General features: G+C 44.4%; 1 protein-coding gene across 5 annotated transcripts in view; it reads left to right on the top strand.

Annotated features, from left to right (window-relative positions):
* The window catches only part of GHR (growth hormone receptor), a 105140-nt gene that overhangs the window by 29613 nt on the left and 53339 nt on the right, over positions 1-22188 (top strand). For 4 of the 5 annotated variants that reach the window (XR_014502790.1, XM_083402905.1, XM_083402903.1 and 1 more), the window contains exon 2: positions 19300-19386. Coding sequence is in view for 4 of the 5 variants with exons in the window: in XM_083402905.1 (XP_083259031.1) it covers positions 19317-19386 (70 nt within the window). In the remaining variant the exon portion in view is untranslated. Of the gene's footprint in view, positions 1-10858; positions 11192-19299; positions 19387-22188 lie in introns of those variants that run through there. The other variant, XM_083402904.1, reaches the window with a different exon arrangement.

Genomic DNA, 22188 nt, shown 5'->3' with positions numbered 1-22188 from the left:
CCTTATTGAGCATTCATTCTGATTTGTTTGTGGGAAGGTTATGTAACTACGAACATTCATCCAGATTCGCTTGTGGGTAGTTTGCACGTCTTTCTGTTAGTAATTGGTTCACCTCACACTTCTCGATGTGTTTCCCCATCACTTTCCTAACTGAAAAAAGTCCATTTCTTTCTTTGAAGTGGGTTTGATGGTGTGCTAAGGTGTGCTTTAACCCACTTTAATTGTGCAAACCTAAATATCCCAGTACGGACATTCATCCCTCCTGCAAAATGCAGAGAGTCTGGAGGTGACCTTTGGTAAACAAAGCTCAGAACTTCAAAACTGCCAGGCCTGCCTAATATTGTATCTGCAATTGGTATCTTTTCATTGTCAACAATGCATTTATGAAATAGACAGAAAACAAAAGCATTGGGAAAGTTTAAAGCACTGGAGAAATCATCTTGGAAAGTTTTCCACAGCACAGTACAGCCTCCCACGCTGCTTTCTGCTGTTCCTGCAGATATGAAGTTATATATTGCAAATCCTTTGGCCGGGGGCTTTTATCAGTGGTGTCCAGTTCATTTTTTAAAATATTGGCTTCTTTCATATTGTTGCTTTCTTGTGGGAATGCTGTCTTTTAATTGTGGTAGCCTACTCTGAGTAGTGTTAAAGCACTTGTAGGGGAGGGGATAAATTTCTTCAATAAGTCCCTGGCTTTGCTACAAAAGCCCTTTAAGTGCAAAAAATCAAAATGAATAAATCTTGTGTGGGTAGACGCTCAAGCTGCCTTTCTCATACTATGGTGCCAATCAGAAGACGCCAATCTCTAGGCTCATTCACCAGTCAGAACAATACATACCCGGCTTGCGCATCTTCCTCCTTAAAGATGCACTTTAGTTGTTTGATCTTGAAGATGGTGATTGGGATTCTTAATGACGCTTTCCATTGACTCCTACACTTTCTCTTGAATCAATGGTGTTTTTGCTCCATCTAACAGCTTTATAATGTGTTTCAAGCTATTGCCTGTGGGAGTTAATTGGATTTGTCAGCAATATAGTAGGGAAAGAAATGAGATGTTGCTGCAGCTTATTTTCTACAAGGGGGGAAAAAACACACACATGGCTTTCGGTCATTTATGATTGAGCTTTTAAAGGTCAGCTTTTAACTCTCTCCATAGGAGGCCAGCTCATCTCACTGCACCGTTTTTCGTTTGTTGTTGTCTTGGCTGTGTACCTTCAACCAGTTCTGTGTTTTGAACATTTGCAACACAGCCCTGTTCACGCTTACTGAGAAGGAAGACCCACTGTGTGTGTGTGTGTTTGTGTGTGTGTGTTTAAGTTATGATATTCACCTTATAGGGCTGTTGTAAGAATTGCTGATAAGAAGTTGCTGCAGCACTCGAAAGCACTATATATAGAAACATAAGAAGAAGCTGTCTTTTACCAAGTCAGACCAATTGTCCGTCTAGCTCAGTATGGTCTACAGCAGTGTTAGAAATTTGCCAGGCGCATTTTGCAACTGGTAAGGGTCCAATTGCGACCACGTGGAGATCTCTGGATGCTAGGTTGGTGACAGACATCTCCATCTGGCTGGCCTCTTCAGCTTTCTTAAGCAGGTCAGCAGAAGGGCTTCTTTATTGCATTTCTGTCCTACCCTTTTCCTGCAAGGAATACATGGTTCACTCTCCTCAGTTAATCCTGACAACGACCCTGTGAGGTGGGTTAAGAGGCCCAAGGTCACCCAGTGACCTTCATGACTGAGTGGGGATTTAAACCCTGATTGCCCAGGTCCTGGCTGACACTCTTGACCACACTGGCCTCACAGAGTACTTCTGCTATGGGGCAGCTCTATCAATTAAGTAGGTAAATAAATATGGGGAAAGCAAAATGTCACTTAGAGGAGGATCTGAACTGTTTTCCTTGAAGCTTGAATTTGTTTTATTCTGGATTGTTGTATTTGATGTTTTCATGTGTTGTAAACCGCTAAGATTCCCCCCCCCCCTTTAAAATATGTAACGTTATAGAAACAAAATGAATAACGACAACTGCTACTACAGTGGTACCTTGGTTTAAGAACAGCCCTGTTTATGAACGATTCGGTTTTCGAACTCCACAAAACCGGAAGTAGTGTCCCAGTTTGCGAACTTTACCTCAGACTAAGAGGGGAAGTCGAACGGTGGAAGGGCACCGGCAGCAGGAGGCCTTATTAGGGAAAGTGCACCTCTGTTTAAGAACGGTTTGGTTTAAGAACGGATTTCCAGAACGGATTAAGTTCGTAAACCGAGGTACCACTGTACTACTACAAATTTCATTGGGGGGAAATGGCAGCTAGACTTTCTGTTGTGGCAACCGTAACCTAGGTTTAAGGGGCCCTGACTGGCTTATATGTCTGAGTTCCTAACACTGGCTTATATGTCTGAGTCTACACTGGCTGCCAGTGACTTAACAAGTGACATGGCCATTGTGGCGGCACGGGGTTGCCGTTCTGTGATTGGACTTGCGCTACTTGTTGAACGGTTCATTTATCCAGTCTGCATAACATTTATTGCACGTGTAATTGTTAAGATACAGTTGTACATTTATCCACTCCATGTTTGCAGTATCTCCAGGCTTTGTTTTGCACATGGCACCTTAGTATGTTTGTTGCTTGAATGGTTACAAGTCTATCTCTATTCTAGTAAATTTGGTTTTATACTTATAAGCCAGTTTGTAGTGTGGTTTTGTTGGGTTTTCTCCCAAGCCTCCTTGGAGAAGCTGAATATGGAACCTGTGACCTTCTGGACGCAAAGCTATGGCCCTCTAAAATGCAAACATAAATGCTAGGTATTATTTATGCATGGTCTTGTAAAACCCTTTTCTGCATGGTTACCTATTACACAAGCTATTGCCATGCAATCTTATACCTGCAGGAATTCTCTCCTCTGCGCTATCAATGGTGAAGAAGCCCTGCCCTCTACTGTGTTGTCTGCTGAAACTTTGCTGCTGATTAACAATGCAGTCCAATGCTTGTCTGCTCAGAAGTAATCCTGGCTGAAGTCAGTGTGACTTACACCCAGGCAAATGTGCATAGGATTGCAGCTGTAATGGCTGCACATGTGTTAGCTAACAGTACAGATTTTCGGTTTTGGTGCTTGTTGTAAATTCCCACTTTGTCTTGCGTATATTTTGATGTTTGTGCTTGAATAACAAGGAGAATTTGAAGTCATAAACAAAACATTATTTTTAGAAAAGAAAATTGTTAGCAATTATCTTATTTGGCATATTGTGTAATGGCTGTGATGGCAGATCTTGGAATTGTTAAATGCTAAATGGTCTATGTAAAGGGGTTGTTGTTGTTGTTGGGTTTTCCCCCCGTAACTGTTGCTTGATTTGTCAATAACCCCCCTGCTGAAACACACATACACTAATTTTGCTTGTTTGCAACGTCAAAATTCAAGCTGAGCATTTTGTTCTGAGTTTTTTTATATACGCCAAATTTTGGATTGATTTAATTACAGCTTTTTATTTTGAAATCCATGTATATCTTGAAAAAGCATACCGGTTGCTACTAGTTTGCAACCAAATAAAGAATTTATAACAATCTAGGGAAAATAATTCAAAACCTCTGGTCCTCCGGCCTAACTGCAAGGATACTGAGCATTATCATTTACTTGGCTTAGCGTCCAAACGAGGCTACTTTAAGTGTTAAATCCCTTTGGTATTACTTACTGAACATTTTGCATACCACTATAAATTATCTGCAGCACTGTAAAACTGTTATTACTATAAAAATGAAAAAAGGAATGAAGTGTGTATGTATAACGTTCTTTAAACATTCAAAATCTGGTTGTAAAAAAGATATAGCAGATTAACTCACCCTGACTGAGGAAAGGTGCTTTCTTGAGTTCATTTAGAATGCTGCTACTTTAATTTCATAATTTAAACAGATGAGGAGAGCAAATAAGTCTACATTGGCAGAGATCTAATGGGCTGTAGATGAGCATCGCTCAGCCTTTAAATTAATGCTTCTTCTGTGTTTACCTTGTGAGATACAGAAAAAGTGTATGCTTAAGAAATACTGAGACCCAGTATTTAAAGTCGGCTCTAGGAGGGAGAGAAGCAGGGGGAGACTCGCTCAAAAGCACTGACTGTCTTGCATGCCAGCGTAATGAAAAGCTGCATTTTCCGTGGCCCAACCACGTTGCCCTGAAACAGATGGCGATGTTTATGGAGACTGAAGCAGGCTCTGGAAGAATTATTCAGAAAAAAATGCTTAGCGCTTCATCCTCAAACCGCTCTCTGAGGTTAATGAGACAACTCAGGTGGCCTCGGTGGCACAGATTGAGTGTCTTCCATCAGCTTCGGCTGGTGCCCCAGCTGCGCCCTTACTTGGACAGAGACAGCCTAACTACTGTTGTCTGTGCTCTGGTAACCTCTAGGTTAGATAACTGCAACACGTAGAGCTGCCTCTGAAGATGGTTTGGAAACCTCAGCTAGTAAACTGGGGCATGATGGCTTGAGCATATTATACCGATCCTAGGCTGGCTGCATTGGCTGCCAATTAGTTTCCGGGCCCAATTCAAAGTGCTGGCTTTGACCTCTAAAGCCTTAAGCAGCTCAGGACCACAATACCTCAAGAACCACCTTTCCCCATATGAACCTACTCAGACCCTGGGGTCATCTTCTGAGGCCCTTCTTCATGTGCCTCCTCTGTGTGAGGTCCACTGAAAAAGAAGAGTTTGGATTTGATATCCCATTTTATCACTACCCGAAGGAGTCTCAAAGCGGCTAACATTCTCCTTTCCCTTCCTCCCCCACAACAAACATTCTGTGAGGTGCGTGAGGCTGAGAGACTTCAGAGAAGGGTGACTAGCCCAAAGTCACCCAGCAGCTGCATGTAGAGGAGCGGAGACGCGAACCTGGTTCCCCAGATTACGAGTCTACCGCTCTTAACCATTACATCACACTGCCTTTATTGTCGAGTCAAGAACATCTTACAGAATGCACCCACAATAAATGCTGGTCTAGAGAGGCCCCTGATACACAAAAGATCAATCCAAATGCCTTACTCAAAGCCATGGATTGTCCTAGTATGAAGCGATATTAGACATAGCAACTGTCTTGAGCATTGCACGGCATTAAGCATACCAAAGTGATTATATAATCATCTCTGTGTATTTCATGCAGCAGGGAGTGGGGAGAAAAAGCAGAGCCAATTTAATAAAGTTTCTGCGGCGGGAAGCAAATTGAATATTTGCCCTATCAACCCAATCAGTGACGATAGCCTCTGCCAAGCCCGACTGTCTTTTTCTGTAGTACAAATGAACCCTAAGCTCAGTGAGTGTAAACCATCTGTGACCATTCAAAGCCTTCTTTCTATAAATAAGATTTTCATGGGACAGCATGAAACCATAACCCTGCAGGCACAAAGCAGATTTGCCTGATTGGCAAGGAATCAACTGCATTTCCTTTTCCTGAAAGGGTAATTTGAGAAGCACAGTGATGGACTCTGGTTTCTTTGATGTGCCATTGGCCCCAAGCAGGAGTTCCTAGACTGGTGGTTTTGGTTTTTGGTTTTGTTTTGTTTTACCAGACATTCCTTTCTCTCCAATAAATGAAACCCAGAAAATCTGGATATTCTTCTAGAGATGTGAAGGCTTTTTTCTGTAGGAGGGAACCAAAAACGGGGGGGCAAACAGATTTCCCCCCCAGGCCTTAACATCTCCATTTTGAAAACCCAAATAGGCCTATGTTAGAGAAAGAGCCCAGTAGTAGACTATTCCAGGCACGGTGTCCCTTGTTATAAATCCTTAGCGTCTTCAAGCTGGACCAAGAATGATCCCTTTGAGAACCATTGATAATCAATGGGGTTAGTACTGAGCTAGATGAGCCAAAGGAGAATAAGGCAGCAGTTTGAGGCTGATGGGAATTGTAGTCCAAAACCTCCGGAGGGCACCAGGTTGTGAAGACAAGTCTAGACGGGCCGATGTGTGAACTCAAGGAAGTATGTCCTTTCCTTTCGCCAGTGCAGCAGGGCGGCAGACCACTTGAGGAGTTTGGATTTGATAGCCCGCTTTATCACTACCCGAAGGAGTCTCAAAGCGGCTAACAATCTCCTTTCCCTTCCTCCCCCACAACAAACACTCTGTGAGGTGAGTGGGGCTGAGAGACTTCAAAGAAGTGTGACTAGCCCAAGGTCACCCAGCAGCTGCATGTGGAGGAGCAGAGACGCAAACCCGGTTCCCCAGATTACGAGTCTACCGCTCTTAACCACTACACCACACTGGCTCTCTGTCTGTCCACTGACTGTCCACCTGACATCCCTCAGATAACTTTATGACCACTACTCCATAGCAATTGTTGTTATACAATTCCATTCACCATGTAGATGGGTTTATGAAGCATTCCTGTATCCTTCTGCTGTGCTGAAGAAGAATTCCACGAAACAGTGGGTGTATCTGGAATCACTGTTCACTACGTCTGTTTGCGAACTACTTCGGCAGCGTTAGACGTCATAAAACAAAACTTTATGGCTTGTTTTCACCAGATAAGAATCTGACCCATTGCTTCTTTCAGAGACTTGCATAGTCTACAAAGACTTTCAGAGACTTATAAGACTTTCATTTGGTTCTATGTTTTCAAGAGAATCCATCAAGAGTGCATATTTTGTGACTTTCAGAGATTTATAAGATTTCTGTTTATTTGGTTTTGCAGAGAGTGCATATCATATATTTCATACTGTTCAGTGGTCTGTATAGATCATATAAAGAGTTTATATTGGCATTGCATTGTTGTACTTGGTCAGCGTGTTGCTTTGGATATTACTGATCCTCAGAACCTGACATGGGCTTGAGCCAATGCAAGACTTGAGTTTTTCAAGGAGCAGCGGCTCCTGCCCAGTGCTTGTTAAAAGCAGAGTGGGATCTAAAATAGAATTTGTGAATAAATCTCTGGAAGCCCTTCTTAAGGGTGTATCCAGATGATCAGCATTTTGCTGCAGGGATTGAAGCTCATACCAGATTTTTAAGTTTGTGCATTTCAAGTGAATTAAAGCTCTTGCCTTGCTCCAGCACAACAAAAACCAGACTTTTGCAGGGATGGGGAAACGCATCAAAAAGTGTGAGATGAGCAAATGATTAGAGGGAAGACCTGTAAACAATTCCGGATGGATGGTTGTTGTGAACAAACCTCCCTCTCTAAGCAAACCAGGAGAATGCTCAGTAAAGACCGTATATAATCTAACCTCTAAATAAGCTTTGTGCAAACAAATCAGAATAAATGCTGAATAAAAGTTTGCCTGTCAGCATTTAAGCTTACCATCCCGTCATTAAACCAAAGTAACAGGGTTTTAAGAGAAAGAGAGGGAGATCTGTTTGTATTTTACTGGTTGGTTCCAAGGTTGGCTCTCCAAGATTCATGCTGCTGTTGAATTTATTAAGAAAATCAATTGTGCCAAGACACCTCACCATCCCTAATCGGTTTATGGTTGTAGAAATTTACTCCTCGGGCAATAAATGAGATCATCACACGCCTGCAAGTTTCCTGGCTGTGAAACATTTATAAAAAATCAATTGACCACTGTAGAATGAAATGAACTCTTTTTGTTCTTGTTTTTTTAAGATGCAAAGTAGTTTTATTATGTCACCTGCAGCCTTTCCTTTATTTGACTTAGTGTATCTTAATCATGTTTACTCCAAGGTATGATCCCCTGAGTTCATCAGGACTCAACTCCCCACCCACCCCAACCAAAAGGAGCATAGGGAGCTGTCTTATACTGAGTGATTTAGCACATTGGTCCATCTCACTCTGTATTGCCAACAGTGATGGGCATTGGCAGTCTGTGCTTTCAGACAACGGTTTCGCCTAGTCTATCTGGAGACACAGGAGATGGAACATGGACCTTTTGAATGCAAAGCATATTCCTCAAAAATCGATCTGCACATCTGCCAAGTTTGTAACTGCCACTTCCCATCATTCAGCCCAGGAGCAGCCTTAAGGGGGGGGGGGGTACTCTCTATATTTTGTTAGACTCACATTGTCTCTGACAGTGTGGCAGATGGTCAGGAATGATGGGAGTTGCAATCTAGCAGCAGCTAGAGAGAGCATCAAATTGTCTACCCTGTTTCAGGCTCTACTGCTGCATACTTTAGACGAGGGCAGAAGACACCAAGCACTGAGCTGTGACTCTTAATCAGATCCTGGCAGTAACTGGTCATGCCAGATCATTAGTCTGCCTTCTAGCTTAAGATACACATGGCTGGTTGTGTGTTACAGAATCATAGAATTGTAGAGTTGGAAGGGACCACAAGGACCATCTAGTCCATGGATAGGCAAACTAAGGCCCAGGGGCCGGATCTGGCCCAATCGCCTTCTAAATCTGGCCCATGGATGGTCCGGGAATCGGCGTGCTTTTACATGTGTAGAATGTGCCCTTTTATTTAAAATGCATCTCTGGGTTATTTGTGGGGCCTGCCTGGTGTTTTTACATGTGTAGAATGTGTCCTTTTATTTAAAATGCATCTCTGGGTTATTTGTGGGAATTCGTTCATTCCCCTCCCCCCAAAAAATATATAGTCCGGCCCCCCACAAGATCTGAGGGTCAGTGGACTGGCCCCTGCTGAAAAAGTTTGCTGACCCCTGATCTAGTCCAACCCCCTGCAATACAGGAATCTTTTTGCCCAGCGTGAAGCTCAAACCCACGACCCTGAGATTAAGCATCTCATGCTCTACCAAACTGAGTTGTTGGCCCACTATTTTGGCAGAGTTTCCCCCGCCCTGCCTTTTGCACTGCCTTTTGACTGTTGCTGAATGTTTGCAGATTCTGGACAGATTAAAATAAAGTACTTCTTCACACAGCTCATAGTTAAACTATGGAACTCCCTGCTGCAGGACGCAGTGATGGGGCCACCAACTTGAATGGCCTTAAAATAGGATTGGACAAATTCATGGAGGATAAAGCTACCAGTGGCCACTAGCTGTGATTGTTATCCTCTGTCTTCATGATTGGAGACAGTAAATGCTTCTGAATACCAGTTGCACAAGAGGTATTCTGCTTCAGTGTTTCCAATCTGGGTGGTCACTGTGAGAACGAGATGCTGGTCCGGCAGGCTCTGCTTACGTTTTTTATGACTGCAAGTGGCACACAGGTTCCACAGCGTGCAAAACCGGTGGTGGCAAAATGAGTCAGAAATCCTTACCCCGCGATCTGATCCAGCGCGGTAGTTCTCATGCTCTTACGGCCTCCGTCTGCAGCCGAGCCAGGATTTGTTCAACACAATCTATTCACCAGACTCTGCTGGCTCGCTGGTTTGCAGACATCCAGGGGCCTGTTAATCAGTGCATTCATTAAGCTGCATTTAATTGCCCGGCAAAGATGCATCCTGTTCTACACAGAACATAGTGGCTCTTTCTGTTTACATGGAAATCGAAAGGATGCATTAATTTGGGGGTTATGAAATATTCAAAGACCATTCTTTAAAACAAAATAAGAAATGTAAGAGTATAAGAAGAGCCTGCTGGATCAGGCCAGCAGCCCATCTACTGTGGCAGGGAGTTCCATAGTTTAATTACGTGCTGGGTACTTTTTTTTATTCATCCCGAATCTTCCAACATTTAGATTTCATTGGATGTACAGTACACAAATTCTAGCATTATAAGTGAGGGAGAAGAAGTTTTCTCTGTCCATTTTATTCATGCCATGCATGTTACTCACTTTTTCTCTAAACTAAAAAGTCCCAAGTAGTGGAATCTTTCCTCAAAGGGGAGTAGCTCCTTCCTGTTGATCATTTTCGCTGCTCTTTTCTACAGCAATGTGTATTTATTAGTAAAGCAAAACACAGGAACTGGGAAACTCTTAAAACGGGATTGTTATAAATCTAGTGTCGGCAATTATGCTGAAAAAGCTGCTCCGTTTTTTGGCAGAGTTTTCATTTGTTTACTAACAGTATTTCTATGCCATCTTCGTACAGTGGTACCTTGGGTTACATACGCTTCAGGTTACAGACTCCGCTAACCCAGAAATAGTGCTTCAGGTTAAGAACTTTGCTTCAGGATAAGAACAGAAATCGGGCTCCGGCGGCATGGCAGCAGCAGGAGGCCCCATTAGCTAAAGTGGTGCTTCAGGTTAAGAACAGTTTCAGGTTAAGAACGGACCTCCGGAACGAATTAAGTACTTAACCTGAGGCACCACTGTAGTTTTCCCAGACCCCGGTAAGCAAGCCCTCTGCCTCACGGGAAGGCAATTTGGGGGCCCCTGACTTTGCACAATTTCCACCTTTGGGCGTGGACCCCCGGAACCGAATTCTCGCAGAAATGGTGGGTCTACTGTACACCTTTAATCGTTCAGTGCATGCAAAGCCTGGCTTGGCTCTTCGACGGCTTCTAAGGCATTCCAGCTAAACGGGTCTGGGCGCCCTTAGCACTTTCGGCTACTTCAGATCATGCTCTGCACCTCTTCTTCACCCACTCAAATTGTGATTCCCTAGAGTGGTTGCTGACAACACACACCTAATATGTAAAGCAGGAGGTCCCTGTGAGTCTGAGGAAGAGGCTACTGAGGAGTCTAATAGTATATAATTGGGGGGACGGAACAGATGTAGAAAAGCAACTTGTACACGAAGAAATACGGCTTTTCGCTTGAGGCCTTTGTGTGTGTGGCTCATCTGAAAGGAGAAATGGTCTCCTTGTTGCCCGTATCATCTCATCCTCCGAAGAAGTATTTGATAGCTCCTCCGCGGTGTGTTTCCTTATCAGGTTTCGCAAAAACTACCTAGCTCCATCGCAGCAGCTTCTGGTAGTGACAGAATGTTATCAGATCATGTGAGGTTCAGCTGGGGCTGTTATTGAAGCTGACATCTGCAGTGCCTGGTTCTTCCTGGAAAGCGAGGCTCTGATTGCAGGCTGTGTTCAATAAACTACGTACTTGAAAGGTCATTCAAGTAGCAGGGTGAGAATTTCTTGCTTCACAGAAACTGTCGCTGTTGCGTGCACCCATTTCAGTGGCCCTCCCGTAGGTGGCAAGGATTCCTTATGGTCCTTATTTGTATTGGAGGCGGCTACCCGTCCCTCTTGAGACTCGCTGGAGAACAACAGAGAGTGCAAAAGAAAACAAGAATTCCCTTGCTGGCTTGGAGCAGAGTTCCGTCACATCCAGAATTCCAGGCTTGGGTTTTGTTTTGGTTTTTTGAAGGAGCCAAGCTGATGCTTCTGGGCACGTTTGCAAGCTGGACATTAAGGTGAGAGCTGCCTGGTGTTTGTCTCCAGTATCTAGTACTCAAGAGATAAACTGCTTCTGACTATGGAGGTTCATTTATCTATCATACCAAATAGCCTCTAAGAGATCTATCCCCCCTTTGAATTCGTTGAATCCTTTTTTTAAGCCATCATAGAATAAGTAAAGGGTAAAGGGACCCCTGACCATTAGGTCCAGTCTGGGGTTGTGGCGCTCATCTCTCTTTATTGGCCAAGGGAACCGGCATACAGCTTCCGGGTCATGTGGGCAGCATGACTAAGCCGGTTCTGGCGAACCAGAGCAGCGCACGGAAACGCCGTTTACCTTCCCGCCGGAGCGGTACCTATTTATCTACTTGCACTTTGATGTGCTTTCGAACTGCTAGGTTGGCAGGAGCAGGGACCGAGCAACGGGAGCTCACCCCGTCACGGGGATTCTGATCGGCATGTCCTAGGCTCTGTGGTTTAACCCACAGCACCACCCGTGTCCCTGATCATCATAGAATAGAAACATAGAATTGTAGAATTAGAAGGGACCCCGTAGGGTTGTTTAGTGCCGCTTCGAAAATGGGGCCCGAACCCACAGCCCTGAGATTAAGAGTCTCATGCTCTACTGACTGAGCTATTCCAACAACCCATCAAAGGGCTTTAAAAGGCTCTTTGGGGATTCCTTAAGATACTTGTGTGCAGAAATAAGACATAGAAGTGTCATAGAGTTGGAAGGGATCCCAAGGGTCATCTAGTCCAACCCCCTGCAATGCAGGAATCGTCTGCCCAATGTGGGCAAATGCTTCTGGATTGGTTAAACACCACCTGACTTGCTTGGTCATCAGCTGTAGTGCACAAGATCACTCGTGTAAAAAAAAGAGAGAGAGAGAGAGAGAGAGAGAGAGAGAAAGAAATGGGACTGCTGTTGACTATCAAGGGTAATTAGTAAGTAATCCAGTGATTAAGAGTGATATAGATGGGGGCAGAGTTGTCATATATCTCAGTATCAACACTAGGCGTATGGGGTTTGGCCAGCTCCCAAAATCTATGAATAGAATCTATAAATAGAAGGATAAAGCAACAGAACACTTAGCTCTCATCCAGAACTAATGAAAGTCTTCTCTTTCTCCATGCCCAGTCTTTCATCTGAAATTGCATTGTGTGAACGACTGAATGCTTTGTCGGGGGGGGGGGGTGGAATCGATGTGAACCACTTACTAGTAGGAGCAGTTCTGGCTTGTGGAATAGAAGTGTCACTGGGCATGAGAAGACCCTGTTCGCACCTAAACTGGTGTTTGGGCAAACCTCGAGCCTGATGATGCCCCCTTTTTGTATCCTGTTTTGTTTACAGTCCTGTCAGCGCTCACCAATGGAGTTTGCTGTTGTAGAATTTAAAATACCCTATGAGGTATGAGCAACCCTATGTAGAAGACACGTACAATGTCCACTACATACAGAAGCAAGAAATCAATTTAGAAAACCTTTGTTTGTGAAGGAAATCAATTTAACCAAAGCTGGGAGAGGTTGAAATGGCTGCTGAGCGATGCCGATGACTTTGTAAGTTAGAAAATAGCTCTCCATGCCTTGGCAGCTAGGAAATTAGGGCAAAAGAACTGGCGGTAAATTGCAAAGGGGATTCGCGGATTTAATTTGTACATTTTATATGAGATCTGCCTTTTATTCTATGCAACGAAGAATATTAGTAGATCTGGATGTGGTTTTACAGTATATTTAGTGACTGTTGAATGTATTAGATGTTTTAGGCTACTGCAGTAAAAGTTTATGATGATGTAGTTATTTAATTGTAAGGGACCAAAGGCGTGCCTCATCCTTATCTCTGCCTGAAGACAGAACTACTCACTCATCAGTCTTCACTAGGGATGGGCAATTGGTCACCATAGCATCTGATGTGAAGGACCCATGCACTCCCACAAGAGGCAAAGAGGTTCTTTAGAAATGCCCCAGAAGGAACAGCCATTGATGTTCCCTGCCAGAGAACATTCTCCCCTCCTCCTGCCACTCTGCTGCTCCTCCTGTGTGAGAACCAAGAGACAACCAAAAGGCAGGCAAGGAAGAAATTCTGGTGGACCTCTAGTTATGGTTCATATTGCGGGAGGAAAGGTCTTGAAGATAGCTAACCCTGGGCTTTAACTAGTGCAGGAGTGAGTCACTGTGCAAAACCAAGGTTGCTGAGCCTTCAGCCTTTGCTCAAGACCAAACAGGACCCTTTCAAAAGAGGGGTGGGGGAGTACTGGCTGGTTGATTGGCAAGCGATGGCAGCAGCTAGGAGGAGCCTGGCAGGATCATTCTTGGGTGGGCAGCTCTCTCTCCCAAGATGGTCCTAGCGCTGTTTTGGGTGAGAAGGAAAAGAGGGTCTGCAGCAAAGAGGAACCAGGAGCCAAACTTATTAGCTGGCTTTGGTCAGCTGTGGCACTAACTCTGTACCATACCTGTGAACGTTTCCCTTTTTTTAAAGGGGAATTCCCTTATTGCGAATAGGATTCCTCGCAAGAAAAGGGAAAAGTTGACAGCTATGCTCTGTACCCTCCTGGGGGGCTTTTGCCTGGCTAGAATGTGTCATTGAAGATACAAGTCTCATCCATTGCCCCACCCACTTTCGTCTCTGGTCCTGCCCACCACTAAGAAATGGCCCCTGGAAGCCTTCTCCATAAAGGAAGGTAGATCTCTGGGATGATGATGATGATGATGATGATGATCCTCATTCTTGCCTCATATGGACAAAGCATTTCCAGTAGGCTCCACTCCAGCTTTTGCCTGGGCACTGGCATTTTCATTTCTTTATTTCGTGGGTTGGCAGCCCTGCACCGAGATTGTGCGTCTTAAGTGAGACTTCAAGCTTTGCTTCTTTGGATTTTATCTGTGCCCCTGGCTGGAGTCCAGCCCAGGCACGGCGCCAGTCCCAGGCACAGCTGAGCTGCTTTGGCCCAGCCAGTACTCAAACACGCCTAGGGTGTAAATAAACCCTTTCCCTGACAGGCCCAAGGATCTCTGCAGCCTCTCCCGGAGAAAAATAATAATATTCTGGAGCCCGTTCCTTGTTTTATTATGTAGGTCCTTTTAACACGCAGGCCAATTTTCCCCTTTAAAAACGAGCCTTTCCTAAAAGGGAGGTAGCATAAAATACAGTGCGCTGACCAAAAGAGGGCCAGGGTTCCTACACCTTTAAACAGAATTGCAAACCAGAAAAAGTATGAGATGGGTCAAAGGAAAGAAGATGGGGTGTTGTTTTAAAATCAAAACAATGACTTGTGTGGCTTATTCCAAGGATTCTACCAATTCCCTAGTGAGGTACAAGGAACTATTAAGCTTTCAAGAAGTGTAGCACAGTGCCTCAAGTTGCTTCCAGGCAACCTGTTTATTGAGCATTTATCCTGATTTGTTTGCAGAGAGGTCAATCAATTAATCACATGCCGTGAGACACACATGTCTCAAGGCGATGTACGTAATGCAACAAAAACAGCACAGAAAATAGCAACAGATACATTTTAGAACAGTACAAAGTAGACACCCCTGGCAGAGACCCCTGCATCCAGCTGGGAAGTCCGGTCAAGAAAAATGTCCTCAATTGTTTGTTTGAGAGCCTGTCGTATCTCGACAGGAATGCTGTTCCGCAGTACAGGGAAAGCCACACTTTAAAAGCCCAGCTCCAAGTTACTGTGGTTAGACAGTGCTGTACCAAACAAATGTTAATCAACACTTTCCAGTGCATTTCTTCCTCACTTTTCTTAGTGCAGAAAGTCCAGTTTTGGTGGGGAGAGAGAGTGGGGTTGTTGCACAAGAACACTAAATCAGCTGTAATTGCACCACTCGAACTTGCTGGTAGGCGATTGGGTCCCGTTCAAAAATGGCAACGGTCTAGAAGCACCCTAGAATGGAACTTCATGTTGTCTTGGCAGACCCAGGTCTGCTGAGATTATGAATGTGCGGCTGTCGGCAGGGGGCCATTGTAGAAGAAAGTTCGTGAGCAGGATGGAATGAGTGCTTAATGCCTGCTGATTCTAAAAAATTCCTCCAAAGGCTGTTCATCGCCCTGGCCAGGTTTACCTCTGGAATTAGAGTCCAGCTTGGTAGTGCTGTGCTGTGAGCTTTCTGCAGATTGGGGGGGGGGGGAGGGGAATCATGATGTTAGGTGACCTAAGCATCTGTCTGGCCGTCTTTCAGTCTGCTCAAAAAAGGGGTCATCCTATTTATAATGCAGCGAGGTTGGTGCCACTGTTCTTTGAAACAGTATCATGAGAGGCATCCCATAGATTCTCTAAAAATAACAGTGTGATTGGCTTGCTAATGCACTGATCTTTGCCACTCGAGTAATCTTGAATTTGCCCCCTTTCTGCGTCTGCACCGGGTTCACCGAATAAAAAGAGCACTTTGGCTGCAATCGCAGCCACTGAAACTCAGGAGATATCTTGCACTACATTCCTGAGCATGTGGACTGACTCAGAAGTAAGGTCTACTGAGTCCTGTTGGGATTGCTCCCAATAGAATTGCAGCCTTAATTTATTTTTATTTTTCCTAAAGTTATGTTCAGCAGAACCCATTTGATAATTCAGAAGCAGAATAGGTAATTTCAGCAGGTATAGCTTGTCTGGCAAGTATACCACCCTACAAAGGCATAGGACAAAAGAGGTGGAGGGACACAGAAATTTCCACCCAGAAATGTCCTGTTTCATCACATGATCTTCTGTCTTTCCTATAAAAAAGTTCATTAAAATAGTTCATACCAGTTATTTCATCATCATTATTATTTTGCATGCCTTGAATCTGATGAGTAAGTAGCATTTCCACAGTATTGTGTAGCTACAATGGGCCCGATCCGATCGGCATCTGCATTCTTCCTACCCCTTCTTACTTGCATTGCTCTGTTTTCTGCTGCCAACACCCTTTCTTGTTCAAGAGTTGTGTGTCTCTAAATGTGCACATGAGACTCCAGCTCTGAGTCTCCTCAGTGCACCATTTATATTGTGTGTGCATTATGGTACTGAGGCAGTTATACACAACCCCACTTTCAATACTGCTTGTGCCTGCAAAAGCTTTGGGGCAGGCACGCTGCTTTGTTGCTAATCCTGGAACTTTGCATATCACAAATCAATCCATTACTACTGCAGTATTACTGTGTCAGAGGGACGCGGGTGGCGCTGTGGGTTAAACCACAGAGCCTAGGACTTGCCGATAAGAAGGCTGGCGGTTCGAATCCCCATGACGGGGTGAGCTCCTGTTGCTCGGTCCCTGCTCCTGCCAGCCTAGCAGTTCAAAAGCACATCAAAGTGCTTTTGAACTGTTTATTGCTCCGGCAGGAAGGTAAATGGCATTTCCGTGCACTGCTCTGGTTTGCCAGAAGCAGCTTGGTCATGCTGGCCACATGACCCGGAAGCTGTACACCGGCTCCCTCGGCCAATAAAGCGAGATGAGCGCCACAACCCCAGAGTCGTCCGCGACTGGACCTAATTGTCAGGGGTCCCTTTACCTTTCATAACTGTGTCAAAGACATCTTGCAGAACATACCACAAACCCGCACTGCCACTGGTTTGGAGGGGTCCATTTATCATCCATTTGTTCTGTTTTAATGCACCATGAAGCAGATTCCTTAATCCATCGGTAACTATAAACCTCCCTTCGTGTTCCTTTGTCTCATCCTTGCTTTGCTCTCAAAACATATGCGTGTATAAAGACTATGTAGAAATGTGTCTCTATGATGAGATTCTTGACAAACTGCATTTGCTTCTTTAAAAAGGAATCTTTGTATGTTTGAGGAGGAAAGAGAGATGACTTGCAGCACATTCCTAATGTCCAAGCCATGCTTTGGCTATGCTGTTGAAATGGACCATCTTTTCCTAACCTGGTGCCCTCCAGATATTATGGACCACAACTTCCCATCAGCTGCAGCCAGCATAGTCAATGCTCAAGGGATGATGGGACTTGTAGTTCAGGCACATCTGGAAGCCACCAGGGTAGGGAAGGCTAAATTGGGTCAGTATGTACTCCTCGTTTTAGTAGTTATCCATTATGTGACCATAATCGCCGTCTAAAGGCTAGCCAGGAATTCAGTATATGTAGTGAGGTCCAGAACACTTTGATTTTGAATGCAAAAAAAGAACAGGAAAAAAGTTTTGTGCATCTGTTTTAAGCATAGCGGAGCTTGATCTAATGAGGAGAATTCTGACATTGCTGGCATTTCGCCACTTACCATTGGCCTCTGCTGTCAGCTGTGGGAGAGGAATAGCTGTGAGGCCTGAGGGCTTTTGCAACTGTGGAAGTTTGTGGAGGGATTTAATTCCTTCCAGCTGGCGAAGAGTTCTGTCTCGTTTCCATTGGGTAAGGGAAAGCCTTCAAAATCGGTCCCATTATGTGGAAATCTGTGTGCATTTCATTTTTCAAGGGCAAGAACTGAGACGCGCTTTCTTCTATTTTCTTTTTTGCTGTTGCAAGTCTTGCCATGAGTTGTTTGGGGAGAATGCATAAATATATTTGCAAAGGACAGCACAAAAGTCTTTTCCCTAGGGAAAAAAGTGCAAAATGGGATAAGTTCTTAGCCCTTCTTTTATACTATATAATAGTGGATACCCACAAACATTATTCATGACTTTATTTGGACTAGCTTATGACTTTACGCTCATTCTCGTACAAATTGTCAATTTCACTGTACCTACAGCTGTACACTCTGGAAACTTTCTGGATCGATGGTTGCCATGCATTGTCCATGTGACTGCCCTTGAAAGCAATTTGGAAGTTTCAGCTAATGCAGACCATAGTTGCCAGAACAGTAAAGCCAGATACGATCACATAATACTGATTCTGAAAGATCTAGCTTGACTGCCCATTCAGCTCCCAATCCCAATTCAAGGTGGTGAACCAAAATACCGCATTTTTCGTCCCATAGGACGCACCTAGTTTTTTTGGGGGGAAATAAAGGGCTGCCTAGGCTGCGGATGTGTTCCCGAAGCGCTGGGCACTCTGCTTTCAGCGCGCCCGACGCTCCGGGAAGCAGGCTGCTATCTGCAGCCTAGGCAGCCCTGCGGGAGTTCCCTAGGGCTGCCTAGGCTGGGGGTGTCTTCCTGAAGCCTGGAGAGCAAGAGGGGTCGGTGCGCACCGACCCCTCTCACTCTCCAAGCTTCAGCGAAAGCCTGCATTCGCCCCATAGGATGCACCCAGATTTCCCCTTCATTTTTGGAGGGGGAAAAGTGCGTCCTATAGGGCGAAAAATATGGTACCTGAAGGACTGCCTCTCCCTGTCCTAATCTGCCTGTGTCTTAAGAGCTTCAGGGAAGGTTTTTCTCCAAGTCTCATTGCCATGAGGAGTTTCTTACATGGCAAGGAGGGACAGAGCCTTCTCTGCAGTGTCACCCCATCTGTGGAATGCTCTACAAAGGGACTGTAACTGTTGCATTCACCTTGTTTTTATATGGTTCTTTGCTGACCTTTGTTCACGGGCATTATATTCCGTTTTAATGTTGTTGTTTATTATTACTATGTTGTACACTAAGTGATTTTTTTAAAAAATAAAGTATTACATGGTTTATAAATGCTTATAAATAAATAAATTGTAAGATTTAAAACATTGCTAAAGTCCATTGATTTCACCGGGAAAGATTTAGATGCATGCTGGGTGTTCTCTCTGAAATCAGCAGGACATAAAAATGCTTAATTTTTGCTGGATCATATCCACTCTATTCTTATTCTCTGAAATTGGCTAGACTGACGCCATATATCTGTACTGGTTTAATACTCCCCTCCCACCCCTTGCCAGGAAACAATAGTTATATGGGTAGGGCAGGTGGATCGCTAATGGAATCAGGTCCATCTTCACCCAGCTACAATCCCTGGACTTTTTAGTTTATGGTTAAACCATTATTAAACAGATATAGCTCATGGAAATTGTTCATTGCCTGCAGTAATTCCTGGCCCAGTAGCCTCCCTCCAAGAGTGGGATTTACAGTCTTGTACAGTGTATAATAGGCAGTAATATTTTACAAGGCAATAACGTTTATTATAATCTCCTCCTCAACTCCATCCAGCCACCCAATAAACTAGGAGACGGGTGAAACAGAATTTTACATCTTACAAGTGGTTAATGTAATGAGCTTGACATTATTGTCTCTTTTCACAGTTGTGGAATCCAGAGGCATGGATCTTCGTCTCTTGCTGTTTATTCTGGCACTGGTGTCTGCGAGCGATTCCTCCCCCACGGACAAGGGTGAGTGTTGGTGAAGAAAAGCTTTTGATGCACTGTTGCTGAGCTCTGTGTGATGTACTTGACACTAGATACTTGCTCACCATAGTTTTCATGCTAGGGCTACTGTTTTTACCTTGCTTGGTTCAATGATTTAACACTGAACCGTACTTCAGAGAGCACTTCTCCTCATATGAACCTGAACTTATTGGTTGAGGTCATCATCAAGGGACACGGCCAGTGTCCCCTAGAGGACAGGAATTGGAAACCATCTGCAACCGAGGATTAGGGCTTTTCAGTTGTGACTCCAGGGTTACGGACTGACCTTAAAGATTGTGTACTTCCCTACCTGTCTTTTAAGTGATTTTGTAAAGCTCACTTATCGGTAAAGCCTGGTGGCATTAAGACCTACTAGTTGTTTTGTTTTCATTTTTGTGCTTTTCATTTTGAGAGCTAAGGTGATGTTTCTGGTAATGATAGCATTGTTGCTTGTATATACTGTATTAAGTTCTGATATATTGTGAGGGGCCTGCCTTATCCTCTAAAACTCTCAGACTTTTCCCTAACCAAAAGCTTCTTTTCAGCACAGGAATTCTTTCTTCTTTTAATGGGTAGCCAGACTGCAAAAGGGGGAATTATAGGGGGGAAATGGGCAGTTCAAAAATTCAAGTCATGGTGATGTAATAAGTGATAACATTGTGAAAAGTGCTTCCCTGCAGACTCCATTGCTACCCTCCACAGAGTGGTACAATTTGAGTATACGTTTTACAAACAGTAGCTGTGGAGATGCGTTAAATACATGTATCTGTGTGTGACATTTAGTTGGGACTTTGGTCGACTAAAATGGAATATATTTGTGGAATAGGTAACTTCGGTCTTCCTTACAGTTCCTAGATTCAGGGTTTTTGGGCAAAATGGGGGCCATGATCTCCTGGGGACTATTTCCAGAGGGGTAGCCATATTGTAGTGCTATCATAAGTAAGTTCCACTGTTTCGAGCGGAACTTACTTTTGAGTAAACACGTTGAGGATTACCTGAGAGTGAGTGGGACATACTTTTGATCAAGACTTCTACTCTTAGTGCTTCTTTTGTAAAGCACGTTGCTCCTCCCAAATAATCCTGGGAAACGTATTTAACCCGTTCTAGAGCTACAATTCCCAGCACCCTTAACAAACTGTAGCGCCCAGAAATTCATTGGGAGTGGTAGGGGTGAACAAAGTGGGGGGCGGAGGGGGGCTCTCCCTGGGTGCCACTCTGGGGTGGTGGTGTGTGTGACAAGATGGCCCCTGCCTCCCCCCAGCTGTAGAGCGGCCGAGGGCATGCGCAGTCTGTTCAAGATTCTCCAAGAGCCTAAGAGGCTTGGGGGATTAGGAAAAACAGATAAATAATTTCTCTCCAAGGGAGGTACACTCCTGAAAGCGCTCGATGCTGAGAGGTCTGGAGAGGGGAGTATTAGGTGGAATTTATTTGCGTTCGACTAACTAGAATGGGTTTCCGCATATCCAGTTGCCCGAAAGAGTACTTGTGTCTTGACTGATTTATAAAGCTGCATGCTAATTTTTGTTTTTTAACGTGGGGGCTGTGTTTGCCAGGCAGCTGGAATGCCTCTTGACTGCCAAAACTGTGGAGAGGCCTCTTAGATGTGGAACCAAGCAAAGGAGCGCAGTCTATTTGTTCCAGTATGCTGCACTGAAAGGAAGATATTTTCCAGCCTGTCTTGCGTGGGACGTTTTTAAAACTATTCTTAACATTGTTCACATGTGTTTTAAGAATGGATGAACAGTACTCTTCAGATCGCTTAATGTTCCTTGGGGGCTAAAAAGGCTGGGTGGGGGGGAACCCCTTTTATAAACCTTCACAGGAATTTGCCCAATCCAAGGAGCTGTAGGGAATCTTTTGCTACTGTTGTTAGCATAGCTGCGGTTTTTAATGGGCACTAAAAAGAAATAGGCATTCGGAAATTCATTGCACCTTTTCGTTTCCCTCCTTCTGTTGCAAATAGTAAAATTCGAAAGGGCTGGATTGCTCCACACGTTTGCTCCAGATTCAGAGCCATATTCTGTGGCCTCGGGGCGTTGGGGGTGGGAACAAACCTGAACTCTACTAAGATATTTATCTGAACCGTTCTTCTCAACTCTGTGTCACATTCATGCAATAGATAAGAGGCCAGCCTGAAGCCAAAGTGCTACAAGAAGCACAGGCAGTGGGGCGCCTAGACAAAAGCAAAACCTGGAATACTGTGTCCAGTTCTGGGTGCCACAATTTAAGAAGGATATTGACAAGCTTGAGGGCAAAGGAGGGCAACCAAGATGATCAAGGGTCTGGAAACTAAGCCCTATGAGGAACAATTGAAGGAGCTGGGTTATGTTTAGCCTGGGAAAGAGGAGACTTGAGAAGAGATATGATAGCCACCTTCAAAACTTAAGGGCTGTCACGTGGAGGATGGAATAAGGTTGTTTTCTTCTGCTTTGGAGGGTTGGACTCGAACCAATGGCTTCAAGTCACAAGAAAGGAGATTCTGACTAAAGATCAGGAGGAAATTTCTGACAATAAGAGCTGATCGACAGGGGAACGGACTCCCTTGGGAGGTTGTGGTCCCCTTCATGGGAGGTTTATAAGCAGAGATTGGATGGCCATCTATCATGGATGCTTTAGCTGAGATTCCTGCAGTACAGGACAGTTGGATCTGATGACCCTCAGGGTCTCTTCCAACTTAGCAATTCTATTATTCTAAGAGAGCCGATGGGAAAGCCTGTAGTACAGAGGTAGAGGGGCCACTTTACACGCCGGATGTCTCAAGTTCATTCCCCAGCAGCTTCCCATTTT

Source organism: Podarcis tiliguerta, assembly GCF_965153285.1.
Source record: "Podarcis tiliguerta genome assembly, chromosome: 11".
Classification (NCBI taxonomy): domain Eukaryota; kingdom Metazoa; phylum Chordata; class Lepidosauria; order Squamata; family Lacertidae; genus Podarcis; species Podarcis tiliguerta.
This window is presented reverse-complemented; position numbering and strand designations above follow the sequence as displayed.